The sequence below is a fragment of the Periophthalmus magnuspinnatus genome, chromosome 4, assembly GCF_009829125.3.
Source record: "Periophthalmus magnuspinnatus isolate fPerMag1 chromosome 4, fPerMag1.2.pri, whole genome shotgun sequence".
Taxonomy (NCBI): domain Eukaryota; kingdom Metazoa; phylum Chordata; class Actinopteri; order Gobiiformes; family Gobiidae; genus Periophthalmus; species Periophthalmus magnuspinnatus.
Genome location: NC_047129.1, coordinates 7136219 through 7163665, shown reverse-complemented (window position 1 = coordinate 7163665; position 27447 = coordinate 7136219). Strand labels below are relative to the sequence as shown.

The following is a 27447-nucleotide window of genomic DNA, read 5'->3' as shown; positions in this document are numbered from 1 at the left end:
TAGTCTTACATATTATTTTTAATTAAACAAATTAAATCTATGAACATGTGTATTTTCCTCTCAAAGGTTATAATCTATTTAAGACATTCTTTGAAAATGTAAATCTGTGCGACCATCGACTTAAACGCCAGGGCACTCAGCTGGTAAGTCTCTGTACTGGATATACTATATATAATATGTGGACAAACACATGTGGACCTGCTGTCTTCCTGATCACAGTGTGTGGAGCGCCTCGATCTGGCAGGCATGGACTTTATCTGGCGTATTGCAATGGAGACTCCAGATGAGGAAATCGCCAATGAAGCAATTCAACTCATTATTACATACAGCTACACCAACCTCAATCCCAAAATGAAGAAGGTATGGATAATTTAGCTTTATTTTACTTGAACTGCAAAACTTTTATACTAAATTTTAAATGTATTTTGTTGAAGGATTCTGTTTCTTTGCACAAGAAGTTTATTGCGGATTGTTACAAGAGACTTGAGGTAATTGTCAAAAACATTATTAAATGTTGTAGAAATTATGTTTAAAAACCTTTGTTTGTATTTCAGGCTGCTAGTTCGGCCCTCGGGGGTCCCACTCTCACTCATGCTGTTACTCGGGCAACAAAGATGCTGACGGCCACTGCCATGCCGACTGTGGCTACATCTGTACAATCCCCTTCCAGGTACACATTGGGGTTTGGGTAAGAAATTAGTTATAAACTTTTTGACATGTGTTTGTGAGGATCTACTCTTTTTGAAATTGAATTTGAAGGTATAATCTGAAACAATTTTGTTTTTTTTCCAGATCTACTAAGCTGGTGATAATCGAAAGACTGCTGCTACTGGCTGAACGCTATGTCATTACAATAGAGGTATATATTGTATGACTAAACGACTTTGTGGTTATTCATAAGTGTACACATATGTATAATGTAGTCTCTATTCACATCATAATTATAGTATAGTAAATAAATATTATGTATTCATATAATATTTTCTTGATGTAGGATATGTACTCAGTTCCTCGCACAATTCTACCTCACGGGGCGTCATTCAATGGCCACCCCGTCACTCTCCACATCACTTATGAGTCAACCAAAGACACGTTCTCCTTGGAGGTAACCTTAATGAAAAACGCTCCTGGGTCGGGTTACAGGAAGATACTGACTGTTTATTCTTCAGACCCACAGTAATGAGACTATTGGAAATATCCGGTGGAAGATATCTGAGCACTTGAGCTGTCCAGTGGATAATGTCCAGATCTTCGCCAATGACAGTGTGGTATGTTTTATTTAAGCTCTCACTTAGTAACCATTAACTATTATTTAATATTAAGAAATAATGTTTACATTCCTTATGCACGAATGTTAATCGTCCATTTTTTATTTTATTTGACGTGCCTGGCAGTTGCTGAGGATGAAGTAAAGTTGGATGTACAAATCCCAACTTTAATAAATATTTTTTCTGTGATGTTTGATGCTTGAGCAGAATGGCTGCCACCTCATCACCTCACTTCTCTACAAAATGTATTTGTCACATAACTGTTATTTATATTTGCTGTTTTGCATCTTCCTCATGTAGCTGACCATGAACCGTGACCAGAAGCTCCTGTCCCAGCTAGGCTTCAGTGATGAGCAGAGTCTGACGGTGAAGAGCTCGGGCACAGGGACACCCTCCGGCAGCTCAGAGTCATCTGCCTCCGCCTCCAGCAGCTCCAGCTCTGCAGTCTTCAATTCTGCCTACGCTTTAGAACAGGTGATAACGGGAAACTACACAGTGCATTAACATGTACAGTGATAATATTCATTGTTAATCTATTATAATTTTCCTTGGACAGGAGAAATCCCTGCCAGGCATTGTGATGGCATTGGTCTGTAATGTGTTTGAGATGCTTTACCAACTGGCAAACTTGGATGAACCAAGGTAACAGACTGAATGAGAAAACCATTTGAAACCTGTTGCTGCATAGAAAAAATGATTTATCATAAGATGTGATATTTCCAGAATTACGCTTCGTGTCAGGAAACTTTTGCTGCTCATCCCGACTGATCCTGAAGTTCAGGATGCACTTGACAATTTTGTTCCCAAAGAATCTAGTGTCTGGAGTCACCAGGTACATTGACTTCTGGTTAATACACATACTTATTTTGTATTTCTAGCAGTATTTGTTGATTTGAATGTTGTTTTTGTTCTTATAGAAAACCCTGTTCACCCTTGGTCAGGGCTCAGGTTCTCGTTCTCCATCTATGACCTCTAAACAGCAGCACCAACCCAGCGCAGCATCCATTTTGGAGTCTCTTTTCAGATCTTCGGCTCCTGGAATGTCCACCTTTAGAGTGCTCTACAACCTGGAGGTACCCGAATCAGATTTACCATTGCTAACTACACATGATACAGTATGAAAGTAGACTCTATAATCCAGTTTGTATTTGACATCTGCAGGTTTTGAGTTCAAAACTCATGCCCACATCTGATGATGAGATGGCCAAAACCAGCAGCAAATCATTCTGTGAAAACTTTCTGAAAGCAGGTGGTCTTAGGTAGAGCATGTTTCATATTATCATATAGAAAAAAAAATGTGTAATGCCTTTCTGAGTTTGTCATTAATGTGGTTGTTTTTTCAGCCTTGTAGTAAATGTTATGCAGAGAGACTCCATCCCATCAGAGGTAGACTATGAGACGAGACAAGGGGTCTACTCCATCTGCCTTCAGTTGGCCAGGTTCAAAAGAGCACCACTTAAATATTATCCTGCTGTTGTTTGTTCAAATCTTAACTGGGCTGTGTTTGCAGGTTCCTCCTTGTGGGCCAAAGTATGCCCGCTCTACTGGATGATGATGTGATTCGGGATGGGGATGCTTTGTCTTCACGTCCTTTCAGAAACGCCAGTCGCAGCGGGAGACAGCTGTCACTGTGTGCCACTCCAGAGAAGTCCTCCTATAGACAGATGTCCCTGTCTGAGCGCTCCTCCATCAGAGTGGAAGAGATCATCCCCGCTGCTCGTGTTGCCATACAGGTCTGTGTTGTTAAGTTATGTTTTCCTATGTACCCATGTGGGAGGTTTGGGAGGTGTGGCACTGTGTTTGGCGCGAGCTGTCGGTTCATGTGAGAGTGTTTCACTTGTTCACTAAGATGCTGATGGTGTAAGTTATTACACAAAACAACGTTTGTTTATTGGATCAACACGTGTGTGTGTGTGTACATAAATATGTACCACAGTATATACACATTTTTTTATTCAGTGCAAATGAACTCAGTGATTCTCATTTACATCTATATATTACTGTGTCTTGGCTTTAGACCATGGAGGTAGCCGACTTCACCTCAACTGTTGCCTGCTTCATGCGTTTGACCTGGGCCGCAGCAGCTGGGCGGTTGGATCTGGTTGGAAGCCCACAGCCAATCAGAGAGACACACAGTCTCCTGCCACAGGGGGTCCGCACCAGAGTCAGCAGCACTGGTAAGTAGGGATGTCCCAGTCCAATACTGGCGTCGGTATCAGCCGTTGATCTAGACAATTTTAGAGTATTGGCTTGGATCAGTTTGGTGAATAGATTGTACGATACAGCGACAGACATTACAGAGATTATTTTATATTATTACAACATTTTTTGGCTATTGGCTAAGTATAGGGCTTTTTATATCTAGCAATACTTTTATTCAAAAAATTTACCATGGACTACTTATTGGTAATTATTTATAAAGGCAGAGCCTATGTTATGTAAATAAAATAATAAAAAATTGGAAGATCGCTATCAGGATGAGATCAGTATTGGCATTGCAAATATAAAAAAAATCAGTATCCAATTGGGAGCCAAAGAAACTGGATCAGGACAGCCCTACTGGTAAGAAACAAGAGACCATGCAACACTCAAGATTTTCACGTTATTTGGCAGTGAAATGAGCAGACTTAACATATCTAGCTTGTTAAGAGCTAATTTGATCCATTGTCTTGTGCCTCAGATCAACCCATTGAAATATTTTTTCTACTTGCATCAAACAAAGTAAAAATAAAAAGTGCTTTGCAGGGAGTAACTGTAGTTCCAGCAGTGACGGAGAGGCTGCACCTACAGCGCTGCATGCTGGGATATGTGTCAGGCAGCAGTGTGTTTCCAATAAAGATGGCATCATCGCTCGTGAGGCCTTATCTCTCCTGGTGACCTGTCTGCAGTTGAGATGCCAGCAGCTCTGTAAGCCTCACACTACCTGTGCATTAAGTGATTACTTAATGTACTTCTGCACTTAACTATTCATATTTACACATGTGAAGTTTTCCTGGCTTGTGTTGTCAAGTATATTCTTTTAGTTTATGTAAGTTTATGTAACTAAATCCTGTGGTGTTTGTGTCCAGGTTCCTTTTACAACCTTCCCGCTGTCAGTGATTTTATTATTGATATTCTGTTGGGCTCTCCCAGTGGAGAGGTAAGCTACACTCCCCGTTCAATACGCAGCTCCAGTGCCTCCTTGTGTCTGCAGTCTGAGCTCAGTGTTCTTTTTATGTCAGATCCGACGTGTGGCGTGTGACCAGCTGTACACTCTGAGTCAGTCCGACACCTCTGCTTTTCCCGACGTTCAGAAACCAAATCTGTTCCTGCTCTCTGTCATCCTCACGGCTCAGCTGCCGCTCTGGAGCCCCACGTCCGTCATGAGAGGAGTCAATCAAAGGTACCTCCCCCTAGAGTCTCATTGTGTGACTGCAATAAAGGGCTGGTATTGATTGTGTTGTTCTTCTTAGATTGCTGTCTCAGTGTACAGAGTACTTTGACCTGAGGTGCCAGCTTTTGGATGACCTGACAAGTAAGTGGATTAGCTCTCATTTTAACTCTACTTTAAATAAATGTTTAGCTAGTAGCAAATCTACTGATCAGTCATCTAAATACACTCTTCCCCAATATGTAGCCCTATAAACAACAAACTGGTGAATTGTTTGCGAGAAGCCTTTCTGTCAGTACAAGCATTAACTTAATTATCTCTTTTCCTTCTTACAAAAACATGATTTTACTTCATGACACAGTTTTTGCTTGCACTCTATTGTCATGTTATTATGAGTATAAAAGAAGTTGAATGACCCAAATTGTCTCTCTTTTTCAGCTTCAGAGATGGATGTCATTAAACTGAGTGCAGCGACCATGCTGGAGGACGAGATCTCATGGTTGGACAACTTTGAGCCGAGTTGGAGCTCAGAGATGGAGACGAGTGAAGCAGACAACGTCCTTTTGGCCGGACACCTGCGCCTCATTAAGACCCTTCTGTCGCTCTGTGGCACCGAGAAGGAACATCTGGGTATGTGTCTGTGGAATTGGATTTCATGCTTTTGTTTGATTTTGTTCAGTAGTTTGAAAAGTGTAGTAGAGGCAGGACAGTGGTATTCAACATTACTTTAGTCATACTCCAGACTGATTTTACTCTTTATTTAGTGTTGTGTTTTTCAGGGGTTAACTGCGATTCAGGCACATTTTAAATATAGACGCTTCAATGCTTAGGGGTTTTATGCTAATCTGCACTTCTGTTTTCAGGTCCATCTTTGATCCAGCAGTTATTGGATGACTTCCTGTTCCGAGCTTCACGCATCATCATCAACAGTTCAAACTCGATGCAGTCTCCAGCTCCAAGCCACGACTTTCACCCCAAGTATAGCATCTTTACCTTTCACTTGTATTATATTGTCAACAGTTAGAAATTTCTCTTTATGTAATTCATGTTATTGTGTTTTGTTTTTTTAAATTTGTGTTGTGTTGTTTTGTCCAGGTGTAGCACGGCCAGCAGCAGACTTGCAGCTTACGAAGTGCTAGTGATGCTCGCAGACAGCTCGCTCTCAAACCTCAAACTCATCACCAAAGAGTTACTGTCAATGCATCACCAGTCAGACCCTTCCCTCAGCAAAGAATTTGATGTATTAAACTTTCATAATATACACTTCATCTGATATGTGAATTGGGAAAGATATTTACTATTATGTGTACTTGTTATTTCAGTATCTCCCTCCAGTCGAGAGCCGCTCTGTCTCAGGATTTGTGGGGCTTAAAAATGGTGGAGCGACTTGTTATATGAACGCTGTGTTTCAACAGCTCTACATGCAGCCTGGCCTTCCAGAGGTGTGTTACATGTTGTTTACATTGTACATAAGAACCCACGGTGACACCAGTGTAACAAACACTTCACAAAAATGTGTTCTATGTGGTCCACTTGGTCTGTGGTATATCCCACATAATTTTCCTTTAAGGAAAAATGGGTCTGGGTTCTTATGGGTTAACATAAACTCTCAAAGCATAACTTAATAAAGATCAGCTACATAACTTGTAGAACAAGATCACACAGTGGAGAAAAGCATTACTTAAGAAAAATCGTACACTGTGGAGTGCACATAGCTATAAAGTGAACGTCCAATTAAAGATGAAGATAGAGATTTGAGATTTTAAGAATAGAAGTAACCTGCAATTGTGCATTGATGTAACAATCAGATTTGTATTCTCTTCACAGGCTTTCCTTTCCATTGAGGATGATACAGACCAGCCAGAGGAGAGTGTCTTCTACCAGGTTCAATCTCTGTTTGGGCACTTGATGGAAAGCAAACTTCAGTACTACGTCCCTGAGAACTTTTGGAAGGTAAGTTTTATAAAATCCCCCAAACAGTATCTTGTATACATAATATAAATATAAATATAAATAAATATAAATAAATATATAAATATATATATAAATAAATATATATATATATATATATATATATATATATATATATATATATATATATATATATATATATATATATATATATATATATATATTTTTTTTTTTTTTTTTTTTTTTTTTTTTTTTTTAGCACTTATTAGATGTTTGTTAATCTTTTGTTTTGTAGATATTCAAAATGTGGAACAAAGAATTGTATGTGCGGGAACAGCAAGATGCATATGAGTTTTTCACCAGCCTCGTAGACCAGCTTGATGAGCATCTCAAGGTATATTTGCATTCTTGCAATTAAATCATTTGTATTGAGGATTTAACCATACATCTTTTTTTTCTTTTCTTTTTTCTTTCTTTTTTTTTTTTAGAAAATGGGCCGAGAACAGATCTTTAAAAACACATTTCAGGGAATCTTCTCCGATCAAAAGATATGTAAAGATTGCCCGCATCGGTGAGACATCTTATGCTTTAAATTTATATTATTTTTGGTCAATATGTTTGAAATTTTGTTTATTTTTTGACAGGTACGAACGTGAAGAAACATTCATGGCCCTTAATCTTGGAGTAACATCTTGTCAAAGTTTAGAAATCTCCTTAGACCAGTTTGTCCGAGGAGAGGTGCTAGAGGGCAGCAATGCTTACTATTGTGAGAAATGCAAAGAGAAGGTTTGTAGACAGCTTTAGATGAACGATGTAATGTACAGCTGAATAATTATTCATCCACATTTTTCATTTTTTGAATCCAGAGAACCACAGTGAAGAGAACCTGTATTAAATCCTTACCTAGTGTTCTCTGCATTCACCTTATGCGCTTTGGCTTTGATTGGGAGAGTGGTCGCTCCATCAAATACGATGAACAGATAAGGGTAAAGCTTTAATTGTATTACCTTTTCAAATTTGATTTCAAGCTAATATAATAATTGTTCGACTGTCTAAATTGAATCTTGTAGCAGTATAAACATATATTTATATAAATATAATGTTATACTTTTCATAAATACATTTGAGGCAGATATCTGACAATTTCATCAGTTGACTCATTGAGTAGTTATTCTAAGAAAACTTTGTTGTTTGTGTTGCTTCCATCATAAAATGAAATGTCAATAGCATAATTATACAATTTTAAATAAGTTGTTTTCCTTTTCAGCACAAATCAAACAAAATATGTTCCTATGTGCATTAACAGTTCCCGTGGGTCTTAAATATGGAGCCGTATACTGTCTCTGGGATGGCCCGACAGGACTGCAGCGGAGAAGGAGGAGAAGGCAAAGGTGACGCGGCATCCGGGAGCTCGCCGCGGAAAAAAGTCACAATCTCTGAGAACTACGAACTCGTGGGGGTTGTGGTGCACAGCGGTCAAGCACACGCCGGTCACTACTACTCATTTATCAAAGACAGGCGGTAAGGAAAAGTACTGTGTGTATATATACTGTAAATAATGCATAATTAATTCACTTTAACTGGGTTTTGTGATCAGGGTTAACCAAAATAATACAGTCATTTTAATAGCCAATACTAAGTTTAAATCACAACTGAACCTGGGATGCTGTTAACTGTCAAATGCTGAGGACACATCATATGAGACCTTCTATGTTTATTGCATACTGGTTTTAATCATAGAATGTAGAATCTATCCCACAGTAAGCATCTACAGTATGTTGATCACATAGCTATAATACAGCTATTCATTGCTATAACGTGAGCAAAGCAGTGAGAAAATGAGCTGTTGAATGTAAACAATGCAGAGACATCCAGTGATTTTGTGGTATTTGGAGCAGAACTGTATGGACCTCCTTGGGGCAAAAGCGGCAAGAACAGATTGTGTGTGGGCTTCTGGATAAGTTTGTAAACGTCTCCAGATGTTTGGCTCTAAAGGGGGAAAATGCTTAGCAGAGGAGAGCAACCACAGGAGCTAATATCTGACACTGTAATTGAGTTGTTACTTTTTTCTGTCAGTGCCCACTAAACTAAAAGTAATGACATTTCTGAGATGCTTTCCTTTTTAAGCTATGGTGGACACTCTGCAGTTTATGTTTATGTATTTTGTCTCCATATTGTCTTGCCCCAGTGAGTGAATTTTCTCACATAAATTATAACATTCTCAAAGCAATAACATCTCCATCGAGACAAGGAGCACCCAGAAACAGAAAAATTGCAGTTTACATTTAACATTTTTCTTTAAATTGCATTGTTGAAAAATTCTTCTACTTATCAAAATGTATTTTAGTCATTATTTACCTGAATAAGTACATTTTTGTAATTTCAGTGGCAGTGCTCGTGGACGTTGGTACAAGTTTAATGACAATGTGGTGGAGGAGTTTGACATGAATGATGAATCTCTGGAGTACGAGTGCTTTGGAGGAGAGTACAGACCTAAAGTGTATGATCAGTGTAAGTAAATCAAAGAACTTCCAAACCATTGCACATTTTAGACATTTTCATTTAGACTTTGTTGTTATTTGTGTATAGCCAACCCCTACCCGGATGTGCGGCGGAGGTACTGGAATGCCTACATGTTGTTTTATCAGAAAATCAGTGACCAGAACTCACCGGTGTTACCAAAGAAGAGCAGAGTCAGCATCATGAGGCAAGAAGCAGAGGACCTGTCACTGTAAGTCTGGATAGCTTAATTGTGTAGGAGTTTTTACATTTTACATTTTTAGACACAAATTTACAAGTTAGTATGGTATTTTGGCTTTTTGTCAAAAATACCGCAAGTGTTCAAATTGTAAAGAGACTAGAAGTATGTTTAATGTCAACAGTAGTCACTTGTGAGCACAAGAACACATTGAAGAGCATTAGAACATATTTTGCAGGAAAATCTGACCTGATCACTCAAATTTAAATGAACTGACTTTAAGGGGCAGTCATAGTGGATAGTAATAGTGTCAATGAACTCATCAGTACAGATATAGTTGTTTTTTTTAAGATTGTCTAGACTTTATCATTAATAGCATCAATAATGGCACAAATCCCCAACCATGGAGACATAGATACAGCCCCTAATAAGATTGCCATCATTAGCATCCTAAAACATCCCAGAGCCCCACCTATTATTACATTATTAAATTGTTTCCAGGTCTGCCCCGTCTTCTCCTGATGTCTCACCCCAGTCCTCCCCTCGTCCCCCCAGAGCCAACAACGACCGCCTCACCCTCCTCACCCGTCTTGTCCGAAAGGGAGAGAAGAAAGGCCTATTTGTAGAGAAGATGCCAGCCAGTATCTATCAGGTAAAGCCACATTAAAAACACACACGTATATTAAAGTGTACAAAAGTACACTTTAATAATATATGTGTGTACTTGGAGCATTTAACGTCTTTGTTTGGTGCAGATGGTGAGAGATGAGAATTTAAGGTTCATGAGAAACAGAGATGTCTACAACAGCGACTACTTCAACTTCACCCTCTCACTGGCATCCGTCAATGCTGTATGTAGTTCTCTAATGTCCGCATCTTTAACTAAAACAAGCTTTAATGGCACTTCTCCTTCGAACAGAAATGTGTGATGATTTTCGCAGAGATTTAAAAAAAAGTCCACATTTTCTTTACAGACAAAGCTGAAGCATCCTGACTACCAGGCAATGGCCAAAGAGAGTCTCCAGTTGTCTGTTAACTTCCTCTTCCACACCTACCTACACACAAAAAAGAAACTGCGGTATGAATCTTTTTGTATTTATTGCTAAGCCCAAAGTTATTTGCGGATCGTTGGCTCCTCTTCACAACTAAAACGGACTAAATCAAACATGTAAATAAGTGGTTTACGGGAAACAAAATTGAAATCAAAATCCAGGTCTGAACAATTTTAATGGGAATAATCAGTTTACTCTAAAACATGGCTGTAAAACTTTTTCATCAAGAGCCATATAATGATGGCTGGTATGATCGAGCAGAGGTTGACAGAGCCACCACACCTTTATTCAGGCTTAGAGCATTAATGTCAGGCTTCTCTAACACCAGGCTATGTTCCACAGTAAGATGGACCAATTCCGCAGGAAACCTGAGGGTCAACACAAATTAGTCTGAAGGACGCATTTGGTACCCAGGCCATAGTTTTGGATCCCCTGCTCTAAAATCATTGTGTGCAAAAAGTTGAATTACTTTTAGTTTCAGTTTGTTTGGACATTTCTCTATATTTTCGAAAGAAAATAAAGAGTACAATGCTCTTTATCTGACAATTAACTCAAGGCCAGAATAATGTTTGATATAAGTCTGTAAATCTCCCCTTTTGCCCCTCTCACTTGTATTTGTGCAGGGTGGACACAGAGGAGTGGATGGCGACAGTGGAGGTGCTGCTGTCCAAGAGCAGCGAGGCATGCCAGTGGATGGTCCAATACCTCGTCAGCACCGAGGGCAGAGAAATCATCAGGTTTGAGCAGACAAAGTGCTTATACTGTCCAAGCTGCGTCAACAACTTTGTGACCCAATAAATCCTGTCCTCTATTTTGGATATTCACGCCTCTATCACAACAACTATCAGGACAAAATGTCCAATATTAAGTTTGCTATTTTATTACCTCATTCTCATGTAATGCTTCATCTGTAGTTCTGGTTTGAGCCCTTTGTTACTTACTATGGCTACTAACATTAAACAGTGCATTTTTATACTTAAGAAAGGGCTAAAAGTCTCAGGTTTGAAGGTGGTCGAATACTCCAAATGTTTATGCATGTCTTGTGTTTATTAGGAGCTGATTGGCTGAAACAAGGGGTTGGCCTCAGGAATGCACTCACATAAATCCAAATAATAAAAGGTTTTGAAAGAAAGGCGTTGCCCTCTGCTCTCTGTTCAGGCATGAGGTGATCATATGGTCCCAGTACAGGATTGGTTGTAGCATATCGGCCAATGGTATACTCCAGCCCTCCTGCATGGTGAACTCAAAGAACTCTCCTGACTCTAAATAGTGTCAAATTCAAGGCCAGAAACAATAGAACCTCCTATATGTTTGTTACCTTGTTTCAGTAAAGCATAGTGTGATGAATATTTTCCCAATATGTTTCCAATATACTCTACAACAAGTTGCTTCGAAGAACTAGGCTGTATAAAATAAAGTGGATGAATTTGTGAGATGAGAGGAACTAGTATTTTTTCGCAATGACAAGAAAAAGATGCTATTTGATTTGAATTTGAGTGCAAACCTTTTTACTTCTTTCCCCATTTTTCTTTCAAATTTTAAAATCTCGTAGAATTAAACTCCTGATTGAAATCATGCCATCTTGATTTCATCTCCAAATGTCTCTGTTTCAGGGTGTGTTTGTTGGAGTGCAGTGTGAGAGAGGTGCGAGTGGTGGTTGCATCCATCCTGGAGAAGACTTTGGAAAGTGCCATATTCTTTGCTGATCCAGGACTGGACAATCTGACTGACGCCCTCTTGTCATTGCTGGACAAAGATGTTCCAGAGAATGTGAAAAACTGTGCTCAGTACTTCAATCTCTTCAGTAACTTTGCCCAGAGGGTACTGATGACTTTATATAGTTATAAGATCTATTATAGTAAAATACCAGAGACTTAACTTTTTTTCTGGTTCCTTCCCAGGGTTGTGGTCCTTGTCAGTTACTGTTGAAACACGCTGCATATCGGCGAATGCTCATCTTCTTATTGGGACCCAACAGACAGAACAACCAGGTAGGGTACAAACATATTGAGCCTTTGAGATATATATATATGTATTTAGTGGTAAAACTTTTTATCAAAATTACAACTGAACTGACAAATACGGTATAAATACCAAACCTGAAATGTGTAAATAATGTATTATTTATTATTTGTTAATGATTAATTTATAATTTTTACATAATTGTAAAGAAATGTTTTTTTTCTTTTTCAGAACCGGCGTTGGAGTCCAGCTCAGGCACGAGAGTTTCTTCACCTTCACAGCACCCTGGCTCTTATCACTCTACATTCAGACCTCAGCACACAGAGAACTCAAGGTGCAGCAATATCAGATTTCTGTCAGATAAATAATATTTTTTTACATTTTGATTTTGAACCATTTTCTTTTTCTTTTTTTTTTTGTAGCTCCAGGAATGTTTAAGCCACTCACCGGGACTGTGTCATCCTCCACATCTCTGCTGCCTCTTCACCCGGACATCCTGGCCTCTCTGTTCACCCCAGAGGGGCAGCCATATCTACTAGAGGTACAACCTGATGTGCATCATTTTTTAAGGAACAAACATTGTATTAGTGCATTGTCACAAATCTGAACAATGTATTTTCCAGGTCATGTTTGCAATGAGGGAGTTGAGCGGTCCTCTGTCTCTGCTCATAGAGATGGTGACCTACTGTTCGTACTGTAATGAGCCCTTCTCACTGGGAGTGCTGCAATTACTCAAAGTATGTTGAAAATATAGATGTGTTTTAGATGTTTTTGGTTTTCTCTCACCTTATTAACTCCTTTTATTATTTTATTAACTCAAGACCCAGCTTGAGTCGGCTCCTCCTCATGAGCTAAAGAACGTGTTTCAGATGCTGCAAGAGTTATTGGTCAGTCTCAACTTTTTCTCTGCCATATCACAATTTATCTCTTGGTTTTCACAACCCTGTTTATTTTAATCAAAAGGTAGTGGAAGATCCTCTACAAGCTCAACGACTAAAATATGCATTTGAATCAGACAAAGGTCTTTTAGGTATTTGAATGTTTTGTGTTTATTAGTTCACACTAGTACTTTGAATAATAACTAATAGTCCTGTCTCCTTGCAGCTTTGATGCACCAGAGCAACAATGTGGACAGTCGCCGCTGTTATCAGTGTGTCAAGTTCCTGGTCACGTTAGCCCAGAAGTATGCTTCTGTTGTAATTTGACAAGTCTGTTATTATCTTTCAAACTTTGATATTTGTGTTGTTAGGTGTCCTCAGGCCAAGGATTACTTCAAGGAGTTGTCTGGTCACTGGAGCTGGGCTGTGCAGTGGCTACAGAAAAAGGCAAGCTCAAAATATTATAATAATTACTTAAAGTGTTGGTTTTATGAAACAGGAAAGCGTGGGTATTATAAACTTTAGATACTCAAATCTGCTTTTGACTCCCTGGAAAATGGAGTTGTTGCAGTTGCAAGTTTCAGTGATATCATATGTCCAATTTATGAAGTTTTAAATACATAGATTTTTAGAAAGCCCTTTGTGAAGTAATAGCAAAAGAAAATGCTGAGTACTTTTGTATTACTTTAGAAATTATTTAGATAATTAATTTCAGCACATAGTACAGTAGTGGTTCTAAAAGTAGTGGTATTTATTTGATGTAATCTGAAAACAAAAATAGAGAAGCATGTTCCCATTCCACAGACTATTTAAGGATCTGTTTTCCTATTTTAACTCAATTTAATTCCCTCTTTATTCAGATGACAGAACATTACTGGACTCCACAAAGCAACGTCTCCAATGAAACTTCCACCAACAAAACTTTCCAGCGCACAATCTCTGCGCAGGTAACACTCTTGAGTTCACTGGATAAGACCATTTCTTAATAATCATCTATAAGCAAACAGTTCTAAGTGTTAACCCTGGGTTTTTCAGTCTTTATTAATGGGCTTCAGCTTCCTGTTAATAGATACAAGTCAGATTAAAGATATTATCAAGTGCTCATGGCCAATTTGCCAGTGCTTACATTTAGGTTTAGATCTGTGTGTTCAGAAATATAAATATGATAATGATGATATGATAATAAATATGATGAATATAATAAGTAAGTTTAAAATAGTTTGTTCTGATCTGACCTAACAGAATATTACTGTTGCGACTGTACAGTGTTAGTTGCACAATCAGTCATGGTGATTTTAGTAGAGCAAGGTAGGCTCTACTTGTTTCTCTGAGACAGTGAGGTTAAAACAGCCAGACAAGGGATTTACAGGAAAAAGTACAATTACATTTTTATGTACTAAAAACGGACGTTAAATTCATTTGTGTCAAAGAAGATCCTGGGCTAAAAGACAGTATGATCGTCTGTGGGTAAAAGTGTAATGGAAGTAACAAGATGCCCTGTGCTATATCTGGTGTCAGGTTTTGTCTAACCCAATATAAGGAATACTATATATTCCATTAAATTCCTCTTGCTTTGTAGCACTAAATTTGGATCTCTTTGCAGGACACACTAGCATATGCTACAGCTCTTTTAAATGAGAAGGAGCAGTCTGGCAGCAGTAACGGTTCTGACGGGAGTCCAGCCAATGAGAACGCGGACCGCAGCCTCAGACAGGTATACAATATGTGTGTGTTTATAGCATTTTACACACATGCAGTTGCTCAGATGTGGAGCACTGCGTTACATACAGGGCTGATATGTATGTGTAGAGTACCATCATAGACTGTATAAAGAATTGGATTGAGTGTGATGTCACTCATAGCATTCGGTCAAATGAAGCTCATCGAGACCAGAGCAGATATAGGGGCCAATTTGGGCAAATAGGAGCAAAGTTCCATATTTGGAATTTTAACCGTGAGTATCTCATAGCAACGTAACTCCTCTACCTGCCAGCACTGCTGATTTGCAGGGAGTGGGCGCTTAGCAACAGTGTCAATCAAACCTCTTGCAAACACTAGCGGGAGTGACCTCAGGGAAGGAAGGCGCCTGATATGTCTGTTATTAATTTTCATATCTTAATTTACAGACTCGATAGTGAAAATAAAAATACCACAATCACATAGAGCGAGTTAATGCGAACATTATGACCAAAATGCAAAGCCTGACGGCAACAGTTACAGAAAGAGGGGTGGCAATTTTCAATAGAAATGGAATTGAAGCCAGAGTTGATGGAGACGGAAACATGCCTATGCTCACCTCCTATTTGGAACGCAACAGCTAGCAGGTTAGCTATGTCCATTTATGCAGTCTATGGGTACCTCTCAAACTTGGAAACTTTCACAAAGTAAATTATTTTAAATTTATTAAATTAATTGTCTCAGTAGCTCAGTTGCACAATATAACACTTGTCAATCAGATAAAAGTAAATTAAAATAACTCTAAATTAAATTACATGAAGTAGGAACTTATCTGGTCAACTGAGGGATTACAGACGCATACATAAAGTAGGATGGGCAAGACACCTTGACCCGAAAGTTTGGAAAGCCAATCAAAAGTTCCTGTTTTACCGAGACTACAGCAAATCAGTAGCGGTTGGGAAATTGATGTCTTCATTTTCATGTGTTCATATTCATAAAATAAAATATGTCCCAAATATGAGCCCACGATGAACTGACTCATGGCTAATCTAAGCTGAGTATAATACACTGAAATGGGGGCTCTTGTCGTGAGCTGTAGAGGCACTTTGTTGCCTCCCACGGCTGTTATTAGAGCCAGGGTTTACACTGTTGTGTTACTGTCAGGGCCCACACATGGCTCCACTGGAACACACATGAACAGTGCCAATATAATAACCATGAACAGATTATAATTCTGCTGCCAGTATAGAGCCAAATTGGACCTAGTAATTTGCATAATATATATGTCCCTGTCAAAAAACAAAAATGTTGTGAGAAATGGCAAAATAAAGTGTTCTTAGTAATTTATTGTATAGATTCAGTAAACTTGGTAAAATGTGTTTGTTATTAGTCATGTGTATTGATCATATATTTACAATTGATCATATATTTACATTATACTTTTCATTTTGAGCATTATTTCATTCCATAAGTTTTTTAAAAATCTTCATATTTACGGTAATTTTATGTGTTTGGAGAATTGGTGTCCAGTCTGTCCCCACTCAAGGCCTTGTGTGTGCACACAACCTTCAACTTAAAGGTGCTCAATGTACCTCGTGGCATTAAACCAATCTATGTAGAATCTGCTTAATTACATGGGGTTTTGTTTCTAAGAATACACTGAAAAACATGCATTGTTGCAAACGGCCCATTCTCTTCAAATTTCCGACCTGAAACTTGGCCTTGTAATCTCACTAGTTTCCTTCCATAGAGATGGATGCATTTAAAGTTATGCTGTGCACCATTCCATGCAAGCAGTGACATTTGGAGTAGGAGGTTGACTGAATGTCTTATTTATGTTTAGAATTATTGTTTGTTTTTTTATTCTGCTCAGTGACAATTATTCAATGATTTTTATAAGGGTTTTCATTATTGGCAATATTGTTTAACCCACACCCATTTATTGTTTTGCGCTTAAGGCTTGTCTTGTTCTGTTCTCTCAGTTTACAAATACTCCCCTCTCTCCTTCACTTGCAGGGATCAGAGTCTCCCATGATGCTCGGTGACTCCAAAAGTGATCTTGAAGATGTAGATCCGTAGTTCTGGTCGGACCCATGAGGATCCACAACTCTTCAGAGCCAGCCACTCCTAAAGAAGAAAAGAAAATATCAAAAACTAAGTACAAACATGGCTGAACCTCTTATTGGTCCGGACACTTTGGACCCTTCACTTCGCAAAACCAACCAGAACTCTGTGTTTTGGTCGCTATGGTAACAAAGGAGCTAAGAATAAATCCCAAAATGACTTGCTTTCAGACGAGAAGCTGGCTGATGGAGTTGCATTATCATAAGGGGTAGCAAGAGTTTGCTTACGAAGAAGTACAAGGCTCCGGATGACTTCAGTTGATCCTTTTTATTCACTCATTCTCCGAATGAAAGCAGCAAAGGGAGGAGGCGGAGGATGGATGGGTCTGGGTTGTGTTTTAACAATTGTCTGCTCATATTTGCCAATTATACATATCTACATAGACATATTCAAATTGTAAAGACTTGTTCCATAGTTGTAATTTCCAATGTAAGATATATTTTAAAAGACTTGTGTGCTCTTCCTCACACAGCCATACAACTCTCTTCACGTTAGCCGCTCGAGAGGAACCTGACATTGACTTCTTAGGTGCACTTGTACAGGATATACCTCCAAAACACGTGAGCACTTGGGACTGGGGTAGGCTTATGTATACGCACTTTACGCTCCGACCCAGAATATGGTGCAGCACTGGTCAGTTCCTCAAGAGCTTCCTATTATGTTATATGGTCTTCTTTTTTTGCTTTTATGATCAATTCATTTCAGTGCCACAATCCACACTCATTGAAGCCCTGATAGCCAGCCAGTTTGCCTGTGTGGCTTGACTCTTGACTTCGGCTAGTTTTGGGGCACTGGCCTCTCCCTATACCATAGCAGTGCCCCGGTGGTCAGCAATTTGGGTACTTTTTGCTGACTGGCCTTCTTTTCGAGTTGGTTTTTAGTGCTGTGTTTTATTATTTTCGTTGCCAATCTCTTTTCTCTCTTGAAGGAGTTTAGAGACATGAGCCTTATGCAAGAATAGCTGATTGCAAAGTGCAACAGATCAGCTGCCTGTTTTATTTTTTTAGGTGCCAAGGTTATATACACTCAACACTTGTTAAAATCTTGCACATTTAAAGACATACATGCAATCACTTCATCCACATCGCTTTACAATTACCTCTGCTTTCTCTGAATTTGAGTTGTTTTTTTTGTTTTTTTTTAAACCTTTTCATTTTGCCACATATACACACACACACACACACGTAGAGGAGCCACATGTAGCCAGATTTCCTGAACAACTTTTCGAGCCAGTCGGGAGTCTTCAAGTGCCTTAACCTCCCGAAATATACCGCCTCTTTTTGCTCCAAACCACCACTGTCTCTGTATTATCATCAATTAGTCGAAACAGGGATCTTAGTAACATGTGTTGTGACAAAGGATTGTAGGATTCTTGAACTCACTGTGTGTATGGGACAGGGGTGTAGGCGGTACCCTATCAAAAAACAGGGTTAGATGTTAGGACAGGGTTTGGTAATGGTAATACAATGCTGCTTCTTTCTCTATCGCTGTAAAATTGAAGGGGAACCATGCAACTTTGCTTAGCTCATCTGTTAATTTATCTCATTTTAAGGTTAAGGATATCAGCCAAAATACTACTTCATACTACTACTTCTACGGCGTCTTTAAGTTTATCAGCTGTGATGATTTTCAGACTTAGCATTTGTGACCATTGTTGACAAGGACTAAATTAAGTCTTGACTAAAGCTAAACCAGAACTAAACTAACTATTCAAAAGCAAATAATTTAAATCTTACAACTTCCAGAAGAGGCCATCACATTTTTACCATATATATCAAAGTTCCATGGTTCCCCTTTAAAACCCTCACCCTTATTTTATGAAATATATGAATTGATTTTGCTCAGCTTTAACAGGTCAGTGTTTACAATATGAGGACCTATAAAGCAGTCATGCATTATGGTTTGGGTTTTCTCTGCTTCTTACTGTGATATCTCCGAGCCTAAGGAGATGTCAGACACTTTTGCACCCTCTCGCTCACTCCACGCCCATGTCCTCCATAGAAGTGAATGTCATTGTGCTTTCTGGCATGTTTGCATGTGTGGCATTAAGAAGTGGCGAAGAAACAACCGTCTTATTCTGTGAAAAATCTGTTATTTTTCTGTTTTTCTTGCTGTGATTTTTGTCATGAGCACTTACTGTCATAGAAACATGCCCTCTCTCTGATTTAATGCAAACAGATGGAGCTGCATGTAGTCTGTGCCAACCATACATACATTGTCACATTTACCCCAAATCTCTCCTCTTCCTCTAGGTTTGCCCTCTGCCCTCGACAACCACAACCACTTTACAAAGTTGACAAACTTGATCAAAAAACAATCGGATCCTGTTTTAATCCGGGGATGAAGGGAGGGATATGGGAAGTGTGTGGGTTGGGATCGGCATCTATACGGGTTTTTACTGTCATTTGAAGATTCACTTCTGCCATCGCAGGATTCTGTATTGCATGTTAAGACTCAAGGTTTAATTTGTACATCAAAGTTTGATTAAGGGGGAATTTGATATAAAATAAACTGGAATGCACAACTTTGGATGTTTGTTAATGTAGATACTCCAATTATTTTCAAACATTAAGGAGTACAATGAGAATTGACTAGACGAGTAAAAAAAGACTAGGTTAGGACCAAACTAAACTAGGTCAAAAGTAGTAGTATACAGTAAGCTTTTTGTTTGTTTGTTTTTTCACTGAACCAGGGTTAAAAGTAGGACAAACAAGAAGAAAAAACAGTCATTCACTAAAGATGTATACACTGAAGTATGTTCTTAGTAACAACACTATTTGGAAATCTGTATCAAGACAAACTCTTACTATAAAACATCCCCTTAGCAAATGCAAGAATAACTATCCGCTAAATTATCTGAAGCTTGATGGTGGAGACAAAGGTGCTTGAATTAACCCGTGAGTTAATCATGAGACTAATCAGGCTCATTATTCTCATCAGTGGATCAGACACAGAGAGGAGTTTCCTGTTGTGTGATGTCCAGCTGCGTTGACTTTGCTCCAGTAACAAAAAAAACAACAAAAAGCATGTCTGCTGCAACTGCCACATGTTGAAATGTGGGCTTAATATTTGGTACATGATTAGATTGATTCAGAATTCAAAAGACTGGAATCTCCAAATGAAAGTGTTTATTATGACTAATAGTTTTGTACAAAAGATGAACAAATACACATAAAAACACTTATTATACAACTGACACAGTAAAATGAAGGCTAAACTGTTTGTATATTCATACATTTAAAGTGGACACATCTTCAATAGCAAAAGAAATATAAAAGAATTCATATAAAAATCCCACTCCACCCGCATTGTAATCCCCTGCTAGGGTTTATCCATGGGGCTTGAATACACATTGGCTTATAAATCCTATATTATAAATTTTTTTCAAGCTTCTTTTTACCACCAGATGAAATCATGCATTAGGGCAAAAGATTTTGAGATTTTTAGATGGATACAGCCTCGCTCAAATGTGTGAAGAAAACGAAAGCATAATGAACTATCACTCTAAACCAAGTGATACAAACATAAACAATATAAACAGCGTATATAATATTCACTTTTCAAATACTGAACGCTAATAGCTGGGTATTATACTTCATCAGTGCAGAACAGGCTGACCATCATCTCTAATGTGACAGCAAACTGCGATACCCACAGCCCCACCCGCTCCCGAGGCACTGTGAACATGGCAACTGTTACCCTTGGCAACTGGACCAAAGATGGAGCCATGCGAAACAGCATTACAGTCTGTCAGAGTCCATCCAGCCGGGCATGACACTTCCACCTGCAAAAAGTAATGCACAGAAAGAAACACATTTAAAACATACAGGGTCATAGTAATTTACCCATTTCTAGTATTCCCTATGTATTCCTGAGTACTCCCCATGCCAGGAGTACTCAGGAATACATAGGCTCTAGCCTTAGCCTATTGTCTGCATGTTTTAGGTTGGTACTGGAAACCGGAGCTCTAATTCAACGCAAAGTTTATTTAAGTAATCAATTAACTAATAAAAATAGGCTTAAGTAGTTCTTATCTATAGGTATTTGATAACTGCCCATATGATAATTGAGCTACAAATTTACATTTATTTCATTTTTGATAAGGAATTTCATGACTTTTACACAGGTAGTTGCTTTTTCTTAACAAATATTGTAAGAACTGCAATAGGCTTGTTACTCAGACTAACTCTTCATATTATTTATCTATCATAAGCAAAGGTGTCCAGAGAAACAATCTATGAACTTTAAACGGGATAAAGAGAACCATATTTTAAAATATACCTGCTCTCCGTTTGTGGCTGTCTGCTCCAGGACTTGGCACTCCAGAGAGGGGACATGGCAGCACACGGCAGTGGACATGACGCCTTCAGGGACAGAGCAGAGTCTCCGTTCCCCGTGATGTGGACGTGATCCAGCTGATAAGTGACCAGAGGACCAGGACATACAGCCTGCATGGATCAGATAAATACAGTCAACTTTTATTATTATTTTCTGGTTGAAAAAGCATTAATGAAGTTGAAAGAATTGCAAACATCTTTGTTTTGATTGACACATTTTTTTTACAATAACTTAAATAATTTTTTTTATGTTTTTTTATTTTTATTTGATCTCAGTTATTACCGTAAGTGTCTCAAATACCAGATGCTGTACCAATAGTACTATTATAAGACCAGTGTTTCTCAAAGTGGTGGTCGGGACGTTTAAGTATAAAATTCTGTCAATTATATAAATTATTCAGACACAAAGAATTAAACCAGATTTAACACACTTGACATTCAAAGATAATTTTATTCTGCAATGAGGGTCAGTTGCAGGATTATTTTGGGGATCTGAGCCTGAAAGGTTTGGAAATTCCTGGTAAACAAATATCTTAGCCTGGTGCTTGTCTCCATGGACTGGGTTTAGTATCATACTGTAAAACATTTAAGGAAAACTAATAATCAATAGTAATAATAATAATAATAATAATAATAATCTCCATGAGAAAAAAACAAAAGGTAACCCCTTGACAGAAGAAAAGTTACATAGTGCATCATAGTATTCTTAAATTCACCAACTATTTTTAAAATATTGTTCAGTTATATTATTAAAAGTTGCATTAAACATTTTTTGAAATCTCACATTAAAAAGACATAAGCAGCTAGACTGGACGGTTTAAAAAGCAAACATACCCACTAACCCTTTCATTTATATCCTATTTATAGCAATATTCCTCAGTTTACTTTGCAGCATTGTGATAGTAACTAACCTCACTATTGCTCAAAGCAGTCTTTTATGTAGCCTGTATGATAAACTATACCTCTTTGCGAGTACAGACTCAATCCTTACCTGTCAAATGAGTCTCAGGCCTCTCACACTCTGCGTCCTGTCCTGGTGTGGGACTGCTGTGAATGTGACACTGAAGACCTGCGAGAACACAGCACCGGGCCACTGCATACACCCCTTTACCTCCAGGACCACTGTAAGCAACGCACTCCATCTGACCACTGTTTTCCTGCAGAGCAACACTGAAAAATATTAGGCTGCCCTTGGCCAACACTGGAGTATGTTACATTTAGGACTTGATTCATTATAGTTCTTGAATATTGCTTGTTTAACTTACATCAATAGTTTCCCCAACACGGCTGCCGTCAGGAGCATAACTGCTGCAGCCCATCATCTCCTCTCCATGACGACAGCGACTGACAGCTCTGACCCTTGACCTGTCGGACCACACTGACCGACAGAGCAGCTCCCCATCTGATCACAAGGAACACAAAGACTAAAACAAATTCACAAGATCCACAGTCAAAATGTAGTTGCTACTTCAAAATGTTACTCAAGTAGATAAAGATTATTATTATTATTATTAGTTTATGTTAAAAAAACAACAACATGTATATTACAGTAGAAGTATTCTCAGAAGCATAGAGTAATGTAATGTACTACTTTCCACCACTGACAATATGACAATATGTAATTAATGAAGTTTAACTCTTACTTGTAGAGACAGAGACAGGGGGCATGGCTGTGATCAGATTTTGGGTGGGCAGTCGTTGAGGTTCAGGGACAGACAGGAGGTTGATGTTGTTACTGACTGAATAGCGCAGCATGCTGTGGAGGAGCTGCACAGGGGAGGCCTTCTGATTGGCTGACAGGATCACAGCAGCTATGCCTACAAAAAATAATAATAATAATTGAGAAAATTTTAAAGACTTGTCAGCGATCCCAAATCACTTTCCAAGCAAAGGTCAACTGGTATAATATTCCACCAATCGCCAGAGGGTATTTCTGTTATAACAAATTCTAAGTATTATATTATCATAACAGGCGTCCTTGTTGAGTTCTATGGAGCTTTTGTATGTTGGAACATATTAGCAAATTATACAGACTTGGGGACATAATGGGGCATACTGGCTTGTGTCCACATGTGATTTATTAAAAGTTGGGTGTTTTTTTGACATCTGGATTTAGTATAAAATAAACACACTCTAACTTTGAATATCTGTACACTACCTGCAGCATGGGCAGCAGCCTGAGACGTCCCACTGCGTGAGGTAAAGCAGGTGCTGCAGTCACTACTGGCACTGACGATGTCATCACCAGGAGCAAACAGGTCCACACAGCGACCAAAGTTTGTGCCCCCTGCTCCCTGGGACATGAGCTGGTCTGCTGAGTTCACTGCTCCCACAGTGATCACCTGTAACAGGACAGCTCTGGCATCAATCTCAGACATCCCACTACTCCTCTCTCCCTCTAATATCCTTTGGATAGATTACTCTGATCCCTGTGTGATCCCTCAGTCGTCCAGGTCTGATCCACAGCAAAAGACAACAAACTTCGTCTTAGGCTATGTATTTGGAAGACAGTATTTTTTAATAACTCATTTACAACTCATAATAACTCATATTTGTCTTTGCCACATTAGTTTACTATTTTCCTTGTCAAACCCAACACAAGTGTGAATAAAAATTACTCCCATCTGATGTAAATGTTTACATGACATTTCAATAATCTGATGACTCCAGAAATCACACAATTATTGGATTTTTGGTGTGCATGTACATAGCTACTGTTATGGTCAGTTTATTGTATTCCAATCACCATGGAGCACATAAATAAGTTCTGTCGTAATGGTTTGGCTGATGAGAAAGTAAATACCATTGTTACCTCAGGCTCTGAAGCCGGAGAGTAGAGACAGGCATCCTCTCTGTAGTTCCCTGCTGCAGCGATGACCACCACTCCATTGGATACCATCTCTCTACAGACTGCGTTTAATGATCGACTGAACCCACCAACAAAAGGCAGGAGGACCACCACAGCATCCAGAGGCCGAGTGATCAAAGTGGCACGGATGTACTCCAGACCTGAGAGCAAGACACAGAATAGCAGAAGAAGTGCTCAAAATCTGTACTCAGGTAACAGTAGTGTCACTGCATAGAGACAAAGTGGAAATGCTGAACAAACTCATTATTTGAATAATAAAAGCACTGGAATAAGTAAAAAATATTGCACACATTTTAATTACCACTCTCTACAATTACTAATTTGCACTACTTCAATTTTATAAAAGTATTTCAAATACCAATACTTCAATTGCCATGACAAACATACTGCAGCCAAAAAAAAAGCAGGACTTGAGTTTTACAAAAGAAAAAATATATATTTAACATGTGTACATGAATACAAATATTTAATTTCAACAGCTAATTAAGTAAGTGGAGTAGTGGTAGGAGTTGTACATTAGTTGAAGACATTTTGCAGTGGTAGTAGTGGTGTTAATAGAAGCAGATTGTTGGAATATCGTTTTAACATAATTTCTTTTTTGTATAAATTATTGAATCCAGGTGGTATAGTTTGTACCTGCCAGTGCTCCTGATACAGTGCCTTTGCCCTGACAGTTAAGCACTCGGACTAGGTTCACTCCAACACCCCGCGCCACTCCCGAGTCCGCCCCGCTCAGGACCCCCGCCATGTGAGTCCCATGGCTGTCACATTGACTGGCCTGCAGATATAAGAGTTGCAGTGTGAGGAGGGCCAGAAGAGTGAGGAAGAGGAGGGCTGTAGACTCTGAAAAGCACATAAATGTGATGGGGGCAGGAACTAGTGCTCCCTTTCCTGTGTATGTTACATGATATACTAGTTTTACTTAACTTAAACAATATATTTTAAGCAATATATCACATGTAAAAATCAACACACATGGGCAATTGTGTTCTTGTGATAGTAATCCAGCCACACCACAGTAGTATAGTTCTTTTGCCTGCATCCACCTGATCACATTTTGGATCATTGGCTTTAAATGCATCATAAATGTAATGATGATAATAACATAATGCGGTACACTTGCTGCTTGAAAATGTGTAGGCTGATGTTCATTCATTCACATTACAGGTCTGCTAAAGGAGTGGCCAGGCCCCTCCTGGTGGTGAATGGGGTCCTCTGCAGTTTTAGTGGTAAGAGGCAATTTTGGGTGAGTTCTTGGTTCAAAGAGCTGGTGTAGCCCAGTTTAGCTGCATTTGCTCAAAATTTAGACTACTGTACACTAATGATACTAATGACCTTTTGAATAATGTGTCATCTTAAACCCAGCAGTACTTGTCTGTGGACTCTGACCCCGTCCTCCTCTGGGACGTGGTTAAAGTCAGTGAGCAGGACATGCCCCTTGAGCTCTCGATGGGAGGTGTGCACACTGCCGTCCATGAGGTAGACCTGTGCCAGGCTGCCATCATCTGCAGACCACAGAACAGTGCGTTAGACTGTACCTAAATGCACTTATATGAGTCTATGAGGGTCCACTCACTGGGAGGTTTGTATGTCCCATTCTCAGAGGTACCATAAGGCTGCAGTATCTTCTGCAGGTTCCAGGGGACGCTCTGAGCAAAAATGGAAGAGTCCTCCTCTATGTAGTGGACATGGGGAAGCTTCACAGCCTGATATTCAAAGGATTATTACTTCACAAATAGGGTTAAGATTAAAAGTAATTTTTACTCCTCTCCATGTTGCATAACCTTGTACAACTACATGGTTCCAGTCATACACATGTCATATTTTATCTAACAACCTGATTTAAGTCTATGGAACCTTGTTTCATCTGATGTCATTTTGATTGATAACATCCCTCAAGCTATAATAAACAGTTTAGACAATAATCTGCATCACCGTAAACACATGCACAAAACTGAATGAGGACATTAGGGATTTTATCATATATATTCTAATAGCTGAGCTTGAAAAAAAAACCAAACAAAACATGCTCCCATGTCAACCCTATGTTTAGTTTTTGTCCAGTTTACTAACATACTTAAACTGACTCACCAGGTGTAGCACGTCGCCGCTCATTTTTACCAGGAACCCGTGCAAAGCTCCTGAGTAGGTCTGCTGGATGTCCACCAGGTATCCTCTCCGGGCCGCTTTGGCTCTCAGCCTCCGGATGGTCCTCTGCACGTGAGACTCGTGCCTCCCCTCGCGCAGGATCACCAGGTACTGACCGGGCATGCGCCAAGGTGCCTGCAGCGCGCACAGTGTGGTGGAAGTGGGTAAAGTTTGGATCATTAAATATTTAAATGATTTACTTCATACTATTCATAGCAAACTCATAAATATAGACCTGTGTAAATGTCTTTTTCCTTTAAGATGCCTGAGGAATAACCAAAAAGGTGACTGTACCTTGTTGCACCTGAGAAGCTCGGCTGATGGTTCTGGTCCGGTCTCTGACTGAGTCCCGTCCTCTCGGGTTAGGTCCAGTATCATCTCCTCGTCCTCGGGATCGTCCTGTGCGCTAACGGCCAAAGATGCGCACAAGCACAGTGCCAGTCCAAGCCGCACACAGGCGAGACGCATACTTCTCTTTGCACTAAACGGTTTATTATTATTATTATTATTCATAGTATATTTTGATAAAAGACGCACTTGAAATAAATTGTGTTTAGGTCTCAGTTACTCAGATGTTTTAATTGTCTAGCAGCTGCGCGTGGAACGAGACCTGTAACGGCACCCAGCATCTCTCCAGATTTTGGGGTAACAAAAAAAATCGAAGAATTGATACTTATAATCCAAGGCGGGGATTGGTGACGTCTCTCGGGCTCACGCCACCGCTTTTGTATCGAATGATTGTCCTCCGTTAAAACACCTCTTGCAGCGGCGGAGTCAGGTTTCACTCTCCCCTCCAACAGCCTGTAATTACTGTGCGTCATTACGCACGGTTATTGGTTAACGATTCCTAAGAAAATGCCTATATTCCCGTTTATAGTCAACATGTTTGTGCCCAAATATGTTTCTTGAAACTTATTTAGTTAAGGAATTTATTTGTTACCAAAGAAAGACTTACAGTTTGCTTATTTTCACAAACAGCATTCAGTAAGAAGTCAACTCTTTTAAATCGTTACACTTCGAACTTGAAAACAAACAGCCAAGTGCCTTTTAATCATAACGCACAATAATTAACTGATATTTGCAAATGCGTGGATTAGTGTTCAGCTGATGGAGTCTGTGTGCAGAGATGAAAGACACTCTCAACTTCAAGTCT

The 27447-nt window shown here is 39.1% G+C and overlaps 2 protein-coding genes across 3 annotated transcripts in view; one reads left to right on the top strand and one right to left on the bottom strand.

Annotated features, from left to right (window-relative positions):
- Positions 1–19464, top strand: part of usp24 (ubiquitin specific peptidase 24) — a 31062-nt gene extending 11598 nt beyond the window's left edge. Inside the window, exons 20-66 of one of the 2 annotated variants that reach the window (XM_055221048.1) lie at positions 67–143; positions 220–360; positions 435–488; positions 555–688; positions 793–859; positions 995–1105; positions 1170–1268; positions 1569–1742; positions 1825–1910; positions 1992–2100; positions 2186–2341; positions 2430–2527; positions 2612–2707; positions 2779–3001; positions 3286–3445; positions 4014–4175; positions 4337–4407; positions 4490–4650; positions 4721–4782; positions 5077–5268; positions 5502–5616; positions 5734–5878; positions 5961–6080; positions 6466–6591; positions 6845–6943; positions 7038–7120; positions 7194–7335; positions 7416–7535; positions 7856–8070; positions 8936–9060; positions 9139–9280; positions 9749–9899; positions 10003–10098; positions 10222–10325; positions 10923–11036; positions 11913–12120; positions 12201–12290; positions 12493–12595; positions 12684–12802; positions 12885–12998; positions 13083–13148; positions 13225–13291; positions 13366–13444; positions 13511–13591; positions 14005–14086; positions 14743–14853; positions 16833–19464. In XM_055221048.1, the coding sequence (XP_055077023.1) occupies positions 67–143; positions 220–360; positions 435–488; positions 555–688; positions 793–859; positions 995–1105; positions 1170–1268; positions 1569–1742; positions 1825–1910; positions 1992–2100; positions 2186–2341; positions 2430–2527; positions 2612–2707; positions 2779–3001; positions 3286–3445; positions 4014–4175; positions 4337–4407; positions 4490–4650; positions 4721–4782; positions 5077–5268; positions 5502–5616; positions 5734–5878; positions 5961–6080; positions 6466–6591; positions 6845–6943; positions 7038–7120; positions 7194–7335; positions 7416–7535; positions 7856–8070; positions 8936–9060; positions 9139–9280; positions 9749–9899; positions 10003–10098; positions 10222–10325; positions 10923–11036; positions 11913–12120; positions 12201–12290; positions 12493–12595; positions 12684–12802; positions 12885–12998; positions 13083–13148; positions 13225–13291; positions 13366–13444; positions 13511–13591; positions 14005–14086; positions 14743–14853; positions 16833–16895 (5513 nt within the window). In that variant the 3' untranslated portion in view covers positions 16896–19464. Of the gene's footprint in view, positions 1–66; positions 144–219; positions 361–434; positions 489–554; positions 689–792; positions 860–994; positions 1106–1169; positions 1269–1568; positions 1743–1824; positions 1911–1991; positions 2101–2185; positions 2342–2429; positions 2528–2611; positions 2708–2778; positions 3002–3285; positions 3446–4013; positions 4176–4336; positions 4408–4489; positions 4651–4720; positions 4783–5076; positions 5269–5501; positions 5617–5733; positions 5879–5960; positions 6081–6465; positions 6592–6844; positions 6944–7037; positions 7121–7193; positions 7336–7415; positions 7536–7855; positions 8071–8935; positions 9061–9138; positions 9281–9748; positions 9900–10002; positions 10099–10221; positions 10326–10922; positions 11037–11912; positions 12121–12200; positions 12291–12492; positions 12596–12683; positions 12803–12884; positions 12999–13082; positions 13149–13224; positions 13292–13365; positions 13445–13510; positions 13592–13999; positions 14087–14742; positions 14854–16832 lie in introns of both variants that reach the window. The other variant, XM_033965641.2, reaches the window with a different exon arrangement.
- Positions 19465–20046: 582 nt separating this feature from the next.
- On the bottom strand, positions 20047–26956 carry pcsk9 (proprotein convertase subtilisin/kexin type 9). The gene is made up of 12 exons (XM_033965736.2): positions 26589–26956; positions 26238–26429; positions 25723–25852; positions 25518–25651; positions 24783–24924; positions 24090–24286; positions 23436–23619; positions 22921–23094; positions 22543–22679; positions 22269–22434; positions 21222–21388; positions 20047–20724 (listed from the first exon to the last, which is right to left on the bottom strand). Exons 1-12 carry the CDS (start codon positions 26805–26807, stop codon positions 20539–20541), a joined length of 2028 nt encoding a protein of 675 aa, XP_033821627.1. The 5' UTR covers positions 26808–26956; the 3' UTR covers positions 20047–20538.
- Between the last annotated feature and the right edge of the window lie 491 nt (positions 26957–27447).

Coding starts and splice junctions, on each gene's coding strand:
- pcsk9 (XM_033965736.2), bottom strand. CDS start 26,807: ATGAATAATAATAATAATAATAAACCGTTTAGTGCAAAGAGAAGTATG. Junction 25,853..26,237: donor GCGGCGACGTGCTACACCTG/GTGAGTCAGTTT, acceptor TTTGAATATCAG/GCTGTGAAGCTTCCCCATGT. Junction 21,389..22,268: donor GCCTGAGACTCATTTGACAG/GTAAGGATTGAG, acceptor TGATCCATGCAG/GCTGTATGTCCTGGTCCTCT.